Source organism: Protopterus annectens, chromosome 13.part0 (assembly GCF_019279795.1).
Source record: "Protopterus annectens isolate FY-2018-M chromosome 13.part0, PAN1.0, whole genome shotgun sequence".
Lineage (NCBI taxonomy): Eukaryota > Metazoa > Chordata > Ceratodontiformes > Protopteridae > Protopterus > Protopterus annectens.
In genome coordinates, this window is record NC_056747.1 from 470,356,667 (window position 1) to 470,373,057 (window position 16,391).

Below are 16,391 nucleotides of genomic sequence, written 5' to 3' on the forward strand. Positions count from 1 at the left end.
TAGCATATTGCCTACTCTGAGGTGATCTCTGCCTAACATGTAAAACTATGTCAAACCCAGAGCTGTTGGACAAGCTACACCTAAAGAAATCCCAATCCGTCCAAGCTATACACGCTGTAGGGACCTAAACCTTGTCACCACAATAAACAGGACATGCTGGAGAGATAGATTCCTGTCCCAGGGACTTCCCATGCTCTGGAACAAGCCACGCATCTGTGTCAAGCAATGTTCCTCATTAACACTCTTCAAAAAAAATCTTGGTGAGTGGATGGGAAATAGGAAATACACCCCAGGGATCACTTCTTTGGCTCTGCTCGACAGGGGCACAGGAAATTAACTTTCTTGGGTTGGCGTAAGCCAGAGAACTTGTTGGCTAGGCTTACTTAGGCCCTTGGGCCGATAGCCTAGTACCTACCTATGAACCGAGATGCTAAATTGAGCTGCTTAAAGAAAGAGTGAAAGGATATGAGCAGCCCATTAAAGAAAGAAAGGTTAATAAAATGAAATGAGATCAAGTGGACAAAGATGATCCTGGAAGACTTACTAGCAGGTACAATAATAATAACAACAACAGGAAAATCAACAACAGATAAGGTTTTAGTTATAACAGGGCACCTGTCACCCTTAGGCTTTCGAATACTGGCCAAGGCTCTTGCCACCCCATAGTGCCTTTTTTAGGCAAGGCTCAAAAGACAAACCCACCGTCATAAATAGCACAAGTAACAAAAAACTGAGGGTAATGCTACTCAATGCCAGAAGTTTAAACCTCAAAATGCATGCACTCGAGGCACTCCTTAGTATGGAAAAAATTGATTTATGTGCAGTAACAGAAACCTGGTTTAAGGCTCCAGAGAGCACCCCAGCACTACCAGGCTACAACTCATACCATACATTTTGGCCACAAAACCCAGACTGAAATACAAAAGGCAGGGGGCATATCCATATTCATCAAGGATACCCACACCTCCAGGTTAGTGGCACAGCACGATGCTTCAGAGATCATCCGCGTGCAACTAACAATGGGCAAAACTGCAATTCAAATTGTAGCTTGCTACAGATCACCCACCATGTCCCTGGACCCCCATTCCGCATTTCTGGAAACAGTGGGAAACTTAAAGGTCCTACCAAACACCCTGATATTGGGTGATTTCAATTACCCAAACATTAACTGGGAGAACTACTCAAGTACTAACTCCCTTGCCCAACATTTCCTAGAATTTATAAACTCAAATGCCCTGGATCAACTGGTCAACACCCCCACCAGAGGTGACAGCATATTGAACCTGGTCATCACCAACATGGGCGACCGATGTTCCACACCGGAGGTCAGCCCCTCACTGGTTAGATCTGACCATAAACTAATCACTCTGGATATCCACATTCCGCCCCCACCCCCGGTCAAAGAAACCACCGTGAAAAACTTTTCGAAAGCAAACTTCACATTACTTAAGACCGAGGTGGAAAGTTTCAGAGCCCCCATACCAAAGGATAACGCTGTCCAAGCTGCAACATCCTGTACTAATTCACTCTACGGGCACCTACAAGAATGCAAGGATTGTGCTGTCCCAAGCAAACCCAAGACTCACTACTCCAAGAAAAGGAAACTAGTCTGGTGGACCCCTGCCATAAACAAACTATACAATAGAAGGGGGAAACTAGTACAGAAAAGAGTAAAATCCCAAGAAGGGAAGACATCCCTGATCAGTATCAGCAAGAAACTATGATCCCTCATAAAATCATCCAAGGCTAGCTTTGAAAGAAAAATTGCCAAGGACTCCAAAGATAACCAAAAGGCATTCTTTAGCTATGTCAAGAAGCTAAGTGGCAATCCTCAGATCTGCTTGGAGTTGGTGCAGAATGGCATAAAATACACTGAACCAACCAATATCGCCAACATCCTTGCAGAGACAGGTTCAGTGCAAACTTTACTTCCCCTCTCATCCTCAAAAGGGCCCATAACCATACCAGAAGAATGTAGTGCCCCTGAAATCACAGACACTCAGGTTAAAACAGCCCTCTCCAAACCCAAAAACACAGCCTCAATGGGACCAGACAGTGTCCCAGGCTACTTCCTACACAAGCTCAAAGATGAACTAACCCCTCACCTAAACACACTGTTCAAACTCAGCCTCTCCACAGGCTACGTGCCCATAGAGTGGCACACAGCAACGGTTATTCCTCTCCACAATGGTGGAGCCACAACAGACCCCAGGAACTACACACATGAAGCTCCCTAAATATGGAAGATGTAGTAAGGGATCTGGGGACACAAGTAGATAGTAACCTCTCCTTTGATAATCATATTGCCAAAGTAGTTAGAAAATCCTTCTGTGTGACCCACCTAAAAACAAAAGGGTTTGAATCCAGATCAGAAGAGGTCATTGTGCCCCTGTACGTATCACTCATTAGACCCATCATAGAGTACAACGCCCTATTTGGGATGTACCTTACAAGACACCTCCAACAGCTGGAAAGACCACAGAAGTACCTCACCAAGAGGATCACTGGCCTCAAACAGATGCTCTATGCAGCTCGACTGAAGAAACTCCAGATGTACTCGGTTGCATACCGCCTACTTAGAGGTGATCTCTGCCTGACATACAAGACCATGTCCAACCCAGAATTCATGGACATGCTCCGCCTAAAGAAAACCACATCCCCGTGAGCCACATGCTCTAGGGATCTAAACCTCACCACAACACTAACTAGGACGTGCTGCAGGGATAGATTCCTGTCCCAGAGACTTCCCATGCTCTGGAACAAGATTCCAATCTACATTAGGCAGAGCTCCTCGCTAACCCTCTTCAAGAGAAACCTCGACGAGTGGATGGGAAACAGAAAGTTTACCCCGGGGATCACTTCAGTGGCTCTGCTGGACAGAGGCACAGGGAGCTAATCTAAGGGGGTGGCGAAAGTCAACATATTCCAGCTAGGCTTATAAATGCCTTCGGGCAGATAGCCTAGTACCTACCTATAAACCTATAAGGGAAATTGTAACCATGCCAGCAGACCTCAATGGGATTTTCCCAGGGGAGCTCCTTGCACAAAACCAAACAGGGGCACAATACAGGACCACTAGGAGGCTGCCCCCCAACATCTCATTCTCCACCATCCCAATCCCCTCTGGCTATCAACATTCCGCAGAAGCCTTTGACATCACAGAAGGATCAGGACAGGAACATAAGCCACAGAGGCAACCAGAACTGACAGAGAGTTCTACAGGATGAATTATAGGACTACCAGGACAACCGGGACCACAGACAATCCAGTTACCAGGAGCAGCAGCACCTTCACAGATACCAGTTTCTTCAGGAAGACCAATATTGACAGCACAGACATTAACCACCACACCAATACCAAAGACAGCAACAGTACCAGAACAAGAATGACCACCACCACCACAGCCCCACAGTTTGTCCCTCTTACCAGGTTCCCCCCTACCAGAGCTTAGGAATAATACTACAACCCACTGAGATTCCAGAAAGCAGAGGAGGAATTCCAGAGGTCTCATACTCTATCCACGAACCCCCAAGAAGACAGGAGAACGAAACAGTGGACAGGGGTGAGGGAAATACAATACCTGGGCAATCCCGACTGGAACCCCGACTACAAACCAGGTCCCAGGCTCAGATGGAGGAACCAGCCACAATAATGGGTGCTCCACTTATCTGGAACCACTCTGTTAAAGCACTGACTGAAGATGAAAGAAGTGTGTTGTCCAAAGGACTTACTTTTGTACCAAGCTGCAGGAGTGAGATTGCTCAGGTACTGATAGACGTTAAAATGTTTGTGAGGAAGCTCAACTTAAGGGTACAGTTTCATGGCAAAAGTAATGACATTGAAAATAAGCCTATTGATGAAACTATAAAAAGACCTAGCAGCTATTGTCCACCACTACATCACACATTAGCTGCTTTCAAAGTGAAATGTGAGATGGATATCTGGAAACTCCTTAAAAACCTCCTAAGAAAAAACTTTATAACAACACAGGGAGAAAGAAAAGCATTGACTGAGCTAGGTAATGATAAATCCAGGTGTGTAATGAAGGCAAACAAGGGAGGAGGTATACTTGCGACTGATACCACTAGCTACAACCAAAAGATAGAGAACATGTTGGAGGATTACAGATTTTAAGTTATTTACCATGGATGACATAAAAACAGCATATGATTTATGGAACACTAATCTCACCACATTATGGGAAGAAGAACTTATTGATGAAAATCTTTATAATTATTTATGGAGCCCATGCCCATGTTTACCTTACTTTTTTGGAATACCAAAGCCACACAAGAACAGAGAATACCCACCTTATAGACCAGTTGTGTAGCAAGTGGAGGTTCCCTTACTGAAGCCACAGCCATTTACCTTGATTACTTGTTGAAACTTTTAGCAGAAAAGAATAAGTCATACATGACAGTCGATGGATTTTTTTGAGGAAAATAAAAAACATTACAGTGGAAGCTGGCAGTATTTTATTAACTATTGATGTGGAATCCTTGTACACAGTGCTCCCTCACAATTACTCAGCTATGGAGTCTTTTAAGAAACATAATCACGGTACACAGGCACAACTGCAAAAGGTAAGCAAGCTCATTAATCTTGAACTGGACTTCAGTTTTTTTACTTTCAATGGCAAATACTACAAACAAAAAAACTGGTATAGCAGTGGGGGCTGCCATGGCTCCTAGCATAGCTAACATAGCCCTTGGCAAGTGGGAGGAGGACTTTGTTTTAAACAACACAGACTACATGCAGCATATCACATGCTATTTATGTTTTATTGATGACATTTATTGTGTGGGAAGGTGACACTTTGCAGCTTGGAGATTTTATCACTTACCTCAATCAAACAGCCCCCTTCCTTAATTTTATCTCATCCCATAGCTATACTTCAACCACTTTCTTAGATATGCAGGTTTCCAAGGACACCAACAATAACAGAATCACCACTGATCTATTCAGAAAACCAACGAGGGTTAACTTATTACTCCACAGTAAAAGTCTACATCCTTCAAAAACCAAGTATAAGCTGCAGTGGTGCAGCGGTAGTTTTGTCGCCTCACAGCAAGAGGTTCTCCCGTTCGATTCTCGGCTGGAGCGCCTTCTTTGTGGAGTCTGCATGTCCTCCCCGTGGCCGAGTGGCGTCCGAAAGATGTGTAGGGCGTGCCTTCATTGAAGGTTAGGCGTTGAGCTGGCACCTTGGCACCTTAATAATCTATTGCCAGTCATTAGCGGACCGGAGTTCTGCTGTGGCGACCCCTAACCGGGAAAAGCCAAAAGAAGAACTTCAAAAACCAAGTATAATGTAGTGAAGTCCCTTTTCTTGATTCATTATGCTAAGATAAATTGATTAATCTGCATGAATGCAATTACATAACAGTAACACAGTACATAACAGTAACACAGTATTCATTTACTGATAATTTAGGACTAAAAACAGGAAGGCACAACACAGAAAAGATGAGACATGAAGAATATCATATAATCAAATAATATCAATATACCAATAAATTACAATGCCCCATTAGATGCCCATGTATCCACCCGCCGACATCTGCAGCCCCAGGAGAGACCCCAAAAAACCTCACCAAAAGGATAAAAAAAATCTAATATATGCTGCCAGATTGAAGAAAGAAGAAACTTAGCTCTATTCAGATGATACCCGTGCTCAGAGGTGTGACATGTGATACATAACAAAGTCATCAACCCCCTGAATTAATGTGGACATCCACAAAAAAAAAAATAAATCCCCACCAACCACTAGAGCAAGCGACTTAAAACCTTAGCATGGATATAATAGGATGCTGGGAGGGATAGATTTATCAAAGGCTATAGATTAGCTAGAATTACCACAGAGATGGAACCACTTTTGAAAAACCTGAACAACTTAGAGAATATTTTTCTACTGAGAGGCTATGAAAGTCAGATGTTAAAAGACATCCTGGAACCAATTATAGAACTAAAAAGGACTAAAGCAACTTCACTCAGCCTCCCCAGTATGAGAATGTTAAGAAATTCCACAGAGAATAACAATGCAGAAATAGCTGCATCCTGACATACACTTTGGATTATCACAGTATCAAAATGTTATTGAAGAAAACTGGGACATTGTCACAGAAAACCCTTTTCTAATTAAAATCTTAGGTGAAACCCCATACGGTGTCTATAGAAAAGCCAGGAACATTAGAAGTTTTGTTGAATTTAAACCTAGACCATATGAGAGAAACACTAAAAGATGTGAAACTAATTGTACATTTTCTATGTTTATACAGCAAAGTGATAGTTTTTATTGCCCTTATTTAAAGAAAATAATTAAGACCAGTGCAGGGGGTGACTGTAACCCTACAAAGGTAATTTACAGGCAAAGTGCAATGAATGTGATGCATTCTATGTGGGCAAGACTGTAAATAAACTCAAGCGTAGGATTTTATGTCATCTGTCAGAAATCCTCTCTGGATATAAAAATAATGCACTAGCCAAAACCTTTCTCTTTATAAAAGACACACATATTTTAAGTTCCAGATCCTGGATCGCATAGACATGGGTGATCTTGAAGGAGACATCCCGAATATTCTGGAGTAACATGAACTCATGTGGTAATTAAAGCTGAACTCTTTTAAGAAGCCTGGACTAAACTACTACTGTTCAATTAAAAGTGCACTGGATTTAGAAAGTTGCCACATTGTTTATATGACTAATTTTATTTTATTTTATTTTATTGTACCAGTTGGTTTTAAATACCATTTTAAATCAGTTGTAATTTAAGTGTATATTTTGTTTCCATCACCATACATTTTTTCTTATTATTTTTTTCTTTTTCTGGTTTTCTTTTTTCCACTTTATTCAAAATGACGTGTAATAACAATACTAACTAATTATACAATTATATATATTTTTATAGATAGTTTTTAGGGTTCTCGTACACAGACCTGAAGAAGTCTAGAAGAATGAAAGTGATCTTTGTTAACAATAGGTTATGAAAATACAATTGATTTTTTACATGCAAGTGTATATGTATATATTTATGTATATGGTTTTTTTTTTGTTTTTTTTTTTGATTGCCAAATGGACTAAGGTTGATATATTTCCAGCCGTGTAGTATATTGTCTTGGATAAAATCACAGACTTAATAATCTACTTAATATTCTGGTTAAATAAGAGGTACCACATCATTATAAATTTTAGTTAAAGTACATAAGGGTTATATTATTATGGCAGCCACTAAGTAGGGCAGGACCAGCTCGAATGTCACACTGATGGGGGAAGGAATGTGAATTTAACATGTGTACCAATAACACTTTGTTTTACAGCCCAATAAATCACTCCTTTGCCTGATAAAAAGTATATATATATATATTTAGAAAGCTTGTGAGGAACCTATTTTTGTTTTACTTGGATCCATAGCTGGCTTTAGGCACCAGCGAACCCTGTGGTCGCCGGGGGCCCCCTGTTTCTGAGGGGCCCCCAACCATATCAAGCTATTTTATCTAGATATGTTGTACAATGTCTGTCAAACCAACAAAAGCTAGTACAGCAGTCTTGTATACTTAATAGGTAATAATAACATATTTATATCTACTTTAAAATTCAAAAATATATCTCTGTTTATTTTAACAGTGTTTTATCAAGTAAGAGCCTTCACAATGCCATTAAATATGTTACCACTGACACAGTGCCCCTGTCTTAATTAAACTCTGTGGGACATTCTGTACACTAAAACTAACATAGCCAGCTTTAGGTACCTACAATATCAGTGGATGCATGGGCCCTCTTAATTATCATTGACTGTATGGGGGCTCCACAAAAACTGCTGCTGATTGTGGAAAAATGAGAAGAAATGTACTAATTTTCTGATTTTGCTCATTAACCTAACAGGGTTCAGATATAACCCTGTTAGTATAAAGCTGATAATTTACATGAGCAAGGTAAGCACTATGGATCAGCAGCACAGAGTGACCAACCTTGGTGCTTACCTCAGATTTTTAAGAGGAGCTGACACTCCCAATCTTCAGGGATGGTTTTTTCTTTCATGTAGTTTTATAAATACTGGCAGGACACCAAATAGTATCACTCTCAACTTCATTGCTGAAGAGATCTACTCAGTGCCAAAATAATAGCAGAATAAAGGCTCAAAGATCAGGAAGCCATTTTAAATATTACTCTGATTCACCTAAAAGTCAATACAGTAACACCGTTTACATCAACATGCATTTTTGGATAAAAAGAAATTAAATATATTATGTCTGGATTTATTGACCATCTGTAATCCTGAATGATTTACCAGTAAATTAAACATTTTATGAAGTACAGAGCAAAATTGTGAGGCAAAATCAGGGAAGGTCTAGGAAATCATGGGTCGTGACAGGTATACATTACTCATCATCAAGGTAAATGATGACATATGTGCATTACTCCTCAGTGAGGTAAATTAGTGACTTACCCTTGCTGCTGTTTGATGACTGCTACATAAGTCACTGATCTGATGTGGCACTATCAGTGTTGTACACTGTGTTGCTATTTGCTGAAATAAGTATAAAACTACTATTGCTATGGCTTACACATATGTGTGTGTGTGTGTGTGTGTGTGTGTGTGTGTGTGTGTGTGTGTGTGTGTGTGTGTGTGTGTGTGTGTGTTTTTGTATGTAAAAAATATCACAAATTTTTATCTAAGCACACACCCAGTAATGCTGGGACACATGCATTACTCTTTTGAGTATCAGTAAAACATGCAGCTCTAACAATGTATTTGCATTTCAAAAGTAAGGCATAAAATGTATCACAGAATATTCAGATACTTATATCTTATGTGAGTCTGATGGCCCCCACTACCCAGACTGTATAAATGGATACAACAAGGTCCGTTCCTTTAATCGTCCTTGACTCTGTGGGGGCCCCACAAAAGGTGTTGCTGGTTGGGGAGAAATGAGGAGAAAAAAATGTTTTCATTTTCTGATTACACTCTTTAACCTGAACAGGGCTGTGATATGAGCCTGTTAGGATAAAGCTGATAATGGCCACTGCTCTCAGCTGCACCCATTCTAAAACCAGCACTGCTGAGATGTGTGTGTGTACAGAACGTTGCTCCAGGTTATGTTTGGGGTTGGGGATTATGTGGTTATTACTACCTTTAATTTCCATCACAGTCAAACCTTATAGGTGTGCAGTGGAGGCCATTATAGCTTATTTTGGGCCAGGGGACAGTGTAGGCATCATTTCTCTTTCTTTTCTCCCAGACCTCAGAAGTATACATTTACAATAGCCTGCATAGGGGCAGTGTAGTGTCTAGGAGCAACAAAGTAGAATACATTACTGTAATCATTACTTTTCAGTTTCCTAACAATCACACATCAGGCATGAACACAGGTGGTTGCCTTTGGGATTTAGTGGTGAGAAGTGAAAGGGCATGCTGTGTATATTTATGCCAGCAGTCATTTGAAATACATGACTGTGACAATTTGAACTTCTGCTTTCATCTCAATCTAACACCAGAGGGATGCATGGGCAGTGACTGAGTTATTAAGGGGTTAAGGAGGCAGGCAGTATTACTGGATAGGACCTGTGTATCCTCACAGCAATTGTCTTGTTTGTTATCATGAGCTACTATTTTGGCAGCTTTGAACATTCACCTTATTTCTTCCTTGAAAGAGAAAAAAAAAAGATGACGTTGAAATTCCTTCTATACTCATGATTTTTGTTTAGGCCACCACTGGATTGAAAGGTTGGGAATATGCTCTAAAATGCATCCCAGAGCATCTATAATCCCTACAGCTTCTGGGGGCACCAGCTTAATTGAGTTATTTCCTCAGTGGTTATCACTGTGCTGTCTTGGTCAGGAAAGGTGTGTTGAAAGGATGCAAAGAAAACTAAAGCTGAACAGCAGCACCGACTTTCTTTCCTTAATCATAATTTCTGTTCAAGCCATCATTGTATGAAAAGGTTTTGTAATAAAAATGAACTCTAAAATGCATATCAGAGCATATAGAAAGTTATGGCTTTTTGAAAAAGCTGAAGTATAAGGCAAAATATGAGAAAAGGAAGAAAAAAGTAATGTTCATGGTATGGGGAGAACTGAATGATGTGTGTGTGTGTGTGTGTGTGTGTGTGTGTGTGTGTGTGTGTGGTGGGGGGGGGGGTGAAACAGTAGGAAGTGCCTAGGATGCCATTTCACCTAATTCCACCCTGTACAGAGAGTTGTTGTAAGGTATCATTGTTGCAACTAAATGCCAGTAACTGTAAATTTCCCTTTGTGGGTTGGATCAACATAGTGTGGTGCATAGGCCTGTTGTAATGTAAGATCATTGTAGCTACAGGCCAGTCTGTGTGTGCTACTCCTAAAAGTATGCAGCATGAACTAAAAGGTTGCTTAGGAAGGGTGACGGTGACAGTGACAGGTAAGAGTTGGATGAAAAGTGCCTAGGGGCCCCCAACTTAACATTTGTTGGGGGCCCCCAAAATTCTAATACCGGCCCTGCTTGGATCACTTGTCTGTGTACTTAATAAAGGATTTTCGACTGGAAACAGACTGCCTGCCTTGCTTGGATTACTTTCGAATACTTAGTAATTCTGTACAATTATATATTTTTTATTTATTTTTTTTTTTGACTTAAGACGAGTTTAAGTTCGCTACTTCTAGTACTTTTGTCTGATCTGATTAATATACAGTGATTGACTAGAGATATATGGACTGAAAATCTTCCACACAGTGAAGTTTCTTACACTGTTTTGTTTTTGTTATATTTCCTAGCATATTTCCTTTCAGGGTTATTGCCTCCCTTTTTGGGGGCAAGAAGACTGTGCACTTTTTTTGCACTGGGATTGTCCTTTACATGGAGCTCCTTTCAAATGTGTGTGTGTGTGTGTGTGTGTGTGTGTGTGTGTGTGTGTGTGTATATGCATGCGTGCATGCAAGATACCTTTTAGCTTTGAAAAGCTGTCTGATGGCAATGAGGTAGGACCCAATATACCTTAAGTTACAGCAATAGTGATCTATTAGAACATCTGTTATGATAAGTTAACTTATACAGCTGTACTTCCCTCCTCTCTACCCCTTACTGTACCATTCACTACCTAGGTTGATTGCCAATATCAGATTTTAACAGTGAACAAAGAAATACCTTGCCCCTCTTTAGCTGCAGAAGTTGATTTTAGTTTCACTGATCTATGTTAGTATTCATTCCAAAACCGCAACACATTTAAGGAAACAAGATGATCTAAGGCTGTGCTAAAAGTTAGTTGTCTGGGATGTTAATGCAGCGTAACTCTGTTACATAGGAATAATGTAAGGCATCACTGCTTCAATCTGTGTTTTAACACATGCCAGCATTTTACTAGACAAACTGCACTGTACTACAGTAATGAGGTTCTTATTTTTTCACATCTCTCAGGTTATTTTTGCATCCCAGAATTATTGCAAGACGGTGAATAGTATTACAAGTTGTAGTGTCTTTCAAAGACCATACTTAACCATGTAAAATAAATAAGACTTCTGTACATATGCCAGTTTGAGATTTTGAATTCAGATATGATATCTGAATATACTTAAGAAATTATAAAATCTTCATTGACTGTGCTGTTTGTATTATGTGACTGCTGTGTGGCTTTAGCTGCATCATCTGCTTTCTCTCCATAGCCTATTTAATCTAAGAAGCCAAGAATGACACATTTTACTTATATGGATTAGCTAATATGTCTTTTCCTTTTTCCTTCCATGTAGACAAGTAAAGAGGTTGAATCCAGAATGGTGTCCATAGAGCAGGAGAAGAGCAGCTTATCTGAGATAGTAGCACACCGAGAGGCTGAGGCAGTAACCTTGCAGACAGAGCTTGAGAAGCTGCAGACTGCCCTTGCTTCTGAGAAGGAAAATGGTGCCAAAATGATAGAGACACTGCAGAACAAACTGAATGAGAAGGTATAATACAAAAGCCTGTTTACATTTGTGGTAATTCATGCTTAACCTGTTATGTGTCTTGACATAGGGCTTCATAAGCTGTTTTCTGCCGTTAGCAGAAAGTAGAGTCACAGAAGAAAATCAAATGTATAGACAAAGGCTTTCCCATGAAACCGCTACAACAGAGTTCCAAGCCATGCCATCTAGATTCAGATATGTAACTAAGTAATTTATTCAGTCCTTCAGCTTTATAGTTTCATAGAGATTAATAGGCTAATGGCTTAAGAGCCCTTACAAGTCTAGCCAATATAACCCAATTTTACCCAGTATATGGCCCATGGGGCAAGAGAAGGGCATGGGTTTGTGCCTCAAGTATGTTACAGATTGCCCCTGTCCATAAGGGACATAGCCACTATCCCAGGTATGAATTTGCAATTCCCCATCCATTGATCCAAATTGCATTTGAAGAGGGCAGGGAAAGAATCTGCTTAATGTGAATAGGAAGCCTGTTAAAAAGAAAGGACAATCTCTAAGATTCATCTCTCTCTCTCCAGCATGATGTCCTTCTATTCCTATGTTGCAATATTCATACTTTGGGATTTCCAGCCCTCAGGCAATCTGACGTTGACTCCTATACAAAAGCTTAAGCCTGGCTGCTGTAGGTGCATGGGACGTCACATGTAGAGTCATAAACCAGGGACTATAAATGTGATAACTGCACGTACAGACCTCAGAACTTTTCAGCCGCAGACGACGTCTGCTTCTGTTCCTTAGTCAGAAGACTTCAAAAAATGTAAGTACCCCATTGAGGTTTCTGTTTTTCTTACTAGTTGAGCTTGGTTGCTGTAGGCTTTGTTGAACAACTGAGGAAGAAGGCCAAGGTTTCCATGCCTACTCCCTTTGCCGCTCCACCATCGGACGTTCCAAAGACTACCGATTTAGGGGCTGAGGGACAGCCGATTCTTCCATCAGCATCAAAGGATCCTCTGGAAGAAGGCCGTTACTGCAGCTACGGAGAGCATGTCAGTGGAGCAGACCCAGACGCTGGCCTCAACCTATGTCAAGGGAGAACCAGTACTTGGTCAGCCGACCGAGACTCCTTCTGCTGCAGTCCAGACCCTGTTTACTAGGCCAACTCCTAAGCCAACGCGAACTAAGAAAAAATGAAAAAACAAACACTTGTGCCCTGTGCCTCAAGCTACTCCAAACTGGCAGATGTTCACCCCTTCCTTGCTGCAAGCCTTTATGGCCCTTAGGCCTACAAGCCCTGCACCTACAAACATTCCAGGGCTGAGCCCTAGGCCAGCCTCTGCTTCTTCCCTCCCTTTAATCACTAGAACTAGAGAAGAACAACAACCTGAACAGTATGATTCCTCTTCTGAGGAATCTGTTTCTTATGTGTCTCAAATTGCTTCTCCTGTGGACTATTACTCCCCAGACAAAGACTCTTTTGAGGGTGACTGTCCTCCAGAGGGTATTTCCTTTGGGGAAATTATCACAAAAATGAAAGAGCGCTTCAAGTGGGATACTACCTTGATGACAGATACCAGAAAAGATATTTTGAGCTTCTGCAGTTACAGTCTCTCTCCCCATCAGCTATTTCCTCCAGTTCTACCAGCCTTTCTGGACACCTTTAATTCAGCTTCCAAGAATCCAGATTCTCAACTACCTGCCCTTAAAAGGCCGGATAGATTTTATAAAGTTCCAGATGAACAGAAGTTTCTAGTGAAACTTCCCATGACTGACCCTGCAGTCATTGCTGTGTCTCCTGACAGACAGTCTAGGCAATTACCCTCTGCTTCCCTTTTGCCCACAGACAAGGACAGCAAGACTATGTACAGAATGGGTAAAAAAGTATATACCTCCTTCATCTTAGCCTTTAGGGCTATAAATTACCAAACACATATGGTATAATTGCCTTAGACCTTGTTTCCCAGGCCTCCACCTTGCTAGCTTCTACCCCTGACTGTCCCACAAAAAATAGCATTGCATGTAAACTGTCTTTAGCTACTCAAGTAACCAGACACTCAATTAAATGCAGTTATGATGCAGCAGAAGCATCAGCCAGGTTTGCTTTATCCACATCTACCTTGCGTAGATATTCCTGGCTACGCTTCCAACCTCTGCCAGAGGACTTTAAATCCAAGATAATGGATGCTTCACTAGACCACAATTTCTTATTTGATAAAAATTCAGCAGAACTTCTCAAAAATCTACAAGAGAAAAGAAGAGAGCTTCAAGACATCAAGCACTTGCTGGTGTCTCCCTTCCCCAGATACTACAGGAACTACCCTGCTAAGACTTCTTTTGTAAGAAGAAGTCTATCTACATCTTATCCTTCCTCTTCTAGACCTCTTAAAGGGTCCACGAGATTGCCTTACTCCAGACCTCCTAATTCCCGGGGACTGGCCAAGCAGCCTTTTCCTGACTGAGGAGGTTCCAATTCAGAGTGATTGCCTGGATCAGCTCCCTCTGTCCACCCGCCTTACCCAGTGCCTCCCCTTTTGGAAAAAAAATTAACTTGGATACTTGGGTACTTTCCATCATCCAAAAAGGATGTTTTCTATCTTGGAAGGAAAAGCCAAGGCCAAAAAGAATTCCCTTCCCTCTAAAAAAACAGCTAAATTTATTCAGTCTCATATTGAAAGAACTCCTGACTCTAGGAACTATAGAGCCATTTCCCTCAGGACAGGAAGGAAAAGGCTTCTATTCCCGCCTTTTCCTAGTCCCCAAAAAGGATGTCCCCTTGGAGGCCAATCTTGGACTTATCTAAACCTGTTCCTAAAGGTTCCATCCTTCAGGATGCTCTCCCTATAAACTTTGCTATGCCTCATTCCATCCAAAGCCTTCATGGTCACTCTGGATCTAAAGGATGCCTACCTGCACATCCCTATCAGACCCTCCCACAGGAGGTTTCTGCACTTCACTGGACATTCTTCACACTTTCAGTTTACAGCCTTGCCCTTTGGTTATCTGCTGTTCCCAGAGTATTTACAAAGTGCCTGGCCCCAGCCATTGCCTATTGCAGAACGAAGAGACTCCAAATTTACCCTTACCTATACGACATTCTTATTCTGGCAGAATCAGAATCTACCCTGCAAAATCATCTGAAATTCACAATGACTGTCCTCCACAACTTGGGCTTAACTATCAACCTCCAGAAGTCCTCACTTCTTCCTCAGCAGGACAAAGTTTTCCTAGGCTGCAGGATAAGAACAGACTTGATGAGATCCTTTCTCCCACTGGACAAAGTTCACTCTTTCTCTCCAGCCATTTTCTAGGCCTACGTACGAAATCCCATCTCTCTGCAAGACAATTTCTGCAAGTCGTAGGTCTTACGGCAGCAACTATTCCCATGCTTCCATTAGCCAGGATGCATATGAGAAAATTCCAATTGTATTTAAAAAATATATGGTCTCAAAGCCAACATTCATTAGACAAACTTATTCCCCTCCTGCCCTGCCTAAAAACAGAACTAAAGTGGTGGATTCAGCAAGTTTCACAGAACCAGGACATCCCACTCCAACTACCACCATCACTCAAACCATGCACACAGATGCATCAGATTTAGGGTGGGGAACAGAGTTCAAGGGATTCAGGGTACAACAACATTGGAACCCTGCACTTCAAAAGCAACACATCAGTGTCAGGTAATGACAGCAGTATTACTGCCTCTCAAAGCTTTCCTTCCAGTCTTGCAACCAGGCCTGTTACACATTGTGACAGACTACACAACTGTGATGTGGTACCTCAACAAGCAAGAAGGGGCAAAGGTGTACGAGTTATGCCAGATAACTCTACAAATCTGGGAAATGGCAATCAGACGCAATGTCTTACTGCAGGCTTCTTACATCCCCTCTCAGGAAAACAAACAAGCATACTTACTCAGCAGAACATCCTCCCCTCAGCACGAATGGATGTTGTACAGGGAAACCTTCTTAGACATTGTCCACCAGTGGGGCACACCTCAAGTGGATCTATTTGCCTCCCCTCAGAACAGACAGTAAAACAGATTTTGCCACAGGGATCACACTCCACTAGCATGGAGAGTGAATGCCTTCATCTTTCCATGGAATGGAATGTTCCTGTATGCTTTTTCCCCCCTTCCCTCTAATACCCCAGGTCCTACTTAAGATCAACAAGGACCAACCAATGAAATCTTGCTGGTGACTCCCTATTGGCCAAGGCAACACTGGTTCCCCCTTCTTCACTTCCTAGCCAAGGGCAATCACCACAAGTTACCCCACAGGGTGAACCTACTCACCCAACAAAAGGGATCTCGCATTCACCCTCAGCTGCCTTTACTGCATTTGACCCTTTGGGTAATCAGCTTCTGATCCCTTTCAGACAACTGTACTGAGAAGATGTCCTCTCAGTCCTGAGGGAGGCTTGGAAACCATCTACCAGAAAAAAATATTTGTCCAAATGGCATAGATTCACAAATTGGTGTGCGCTTAAGGACGGGGACCCTTTTCAAGCAGATCCCTCTTTGGTCCTTAGT

At 41.6% G+C, this 16,391-nt stretch overlaps 1 protein-coding gene across 1 annotated transcript in view; it reads left to right on the forward strand.

The window, feature by feature from the left end:
• Positions 1-16,391, forward strand: part of HIP1 (huntingtin interacting protein 1) — a 2,554,439-nt gene that overhangs the window by 1,983,840 nt on the left and 554,208 nt on the right. The window contains exon 18 of the mRNA XM_044054110.1: positions 11,717-11,911. Within this exon, the coding sequence (XP_043910045.1) occupies positions 11,717-11,911 (195 nt within the window). The remainder of the gene's footprint in view (positions 1-11,716; positions 11,912-16,391) is intronic.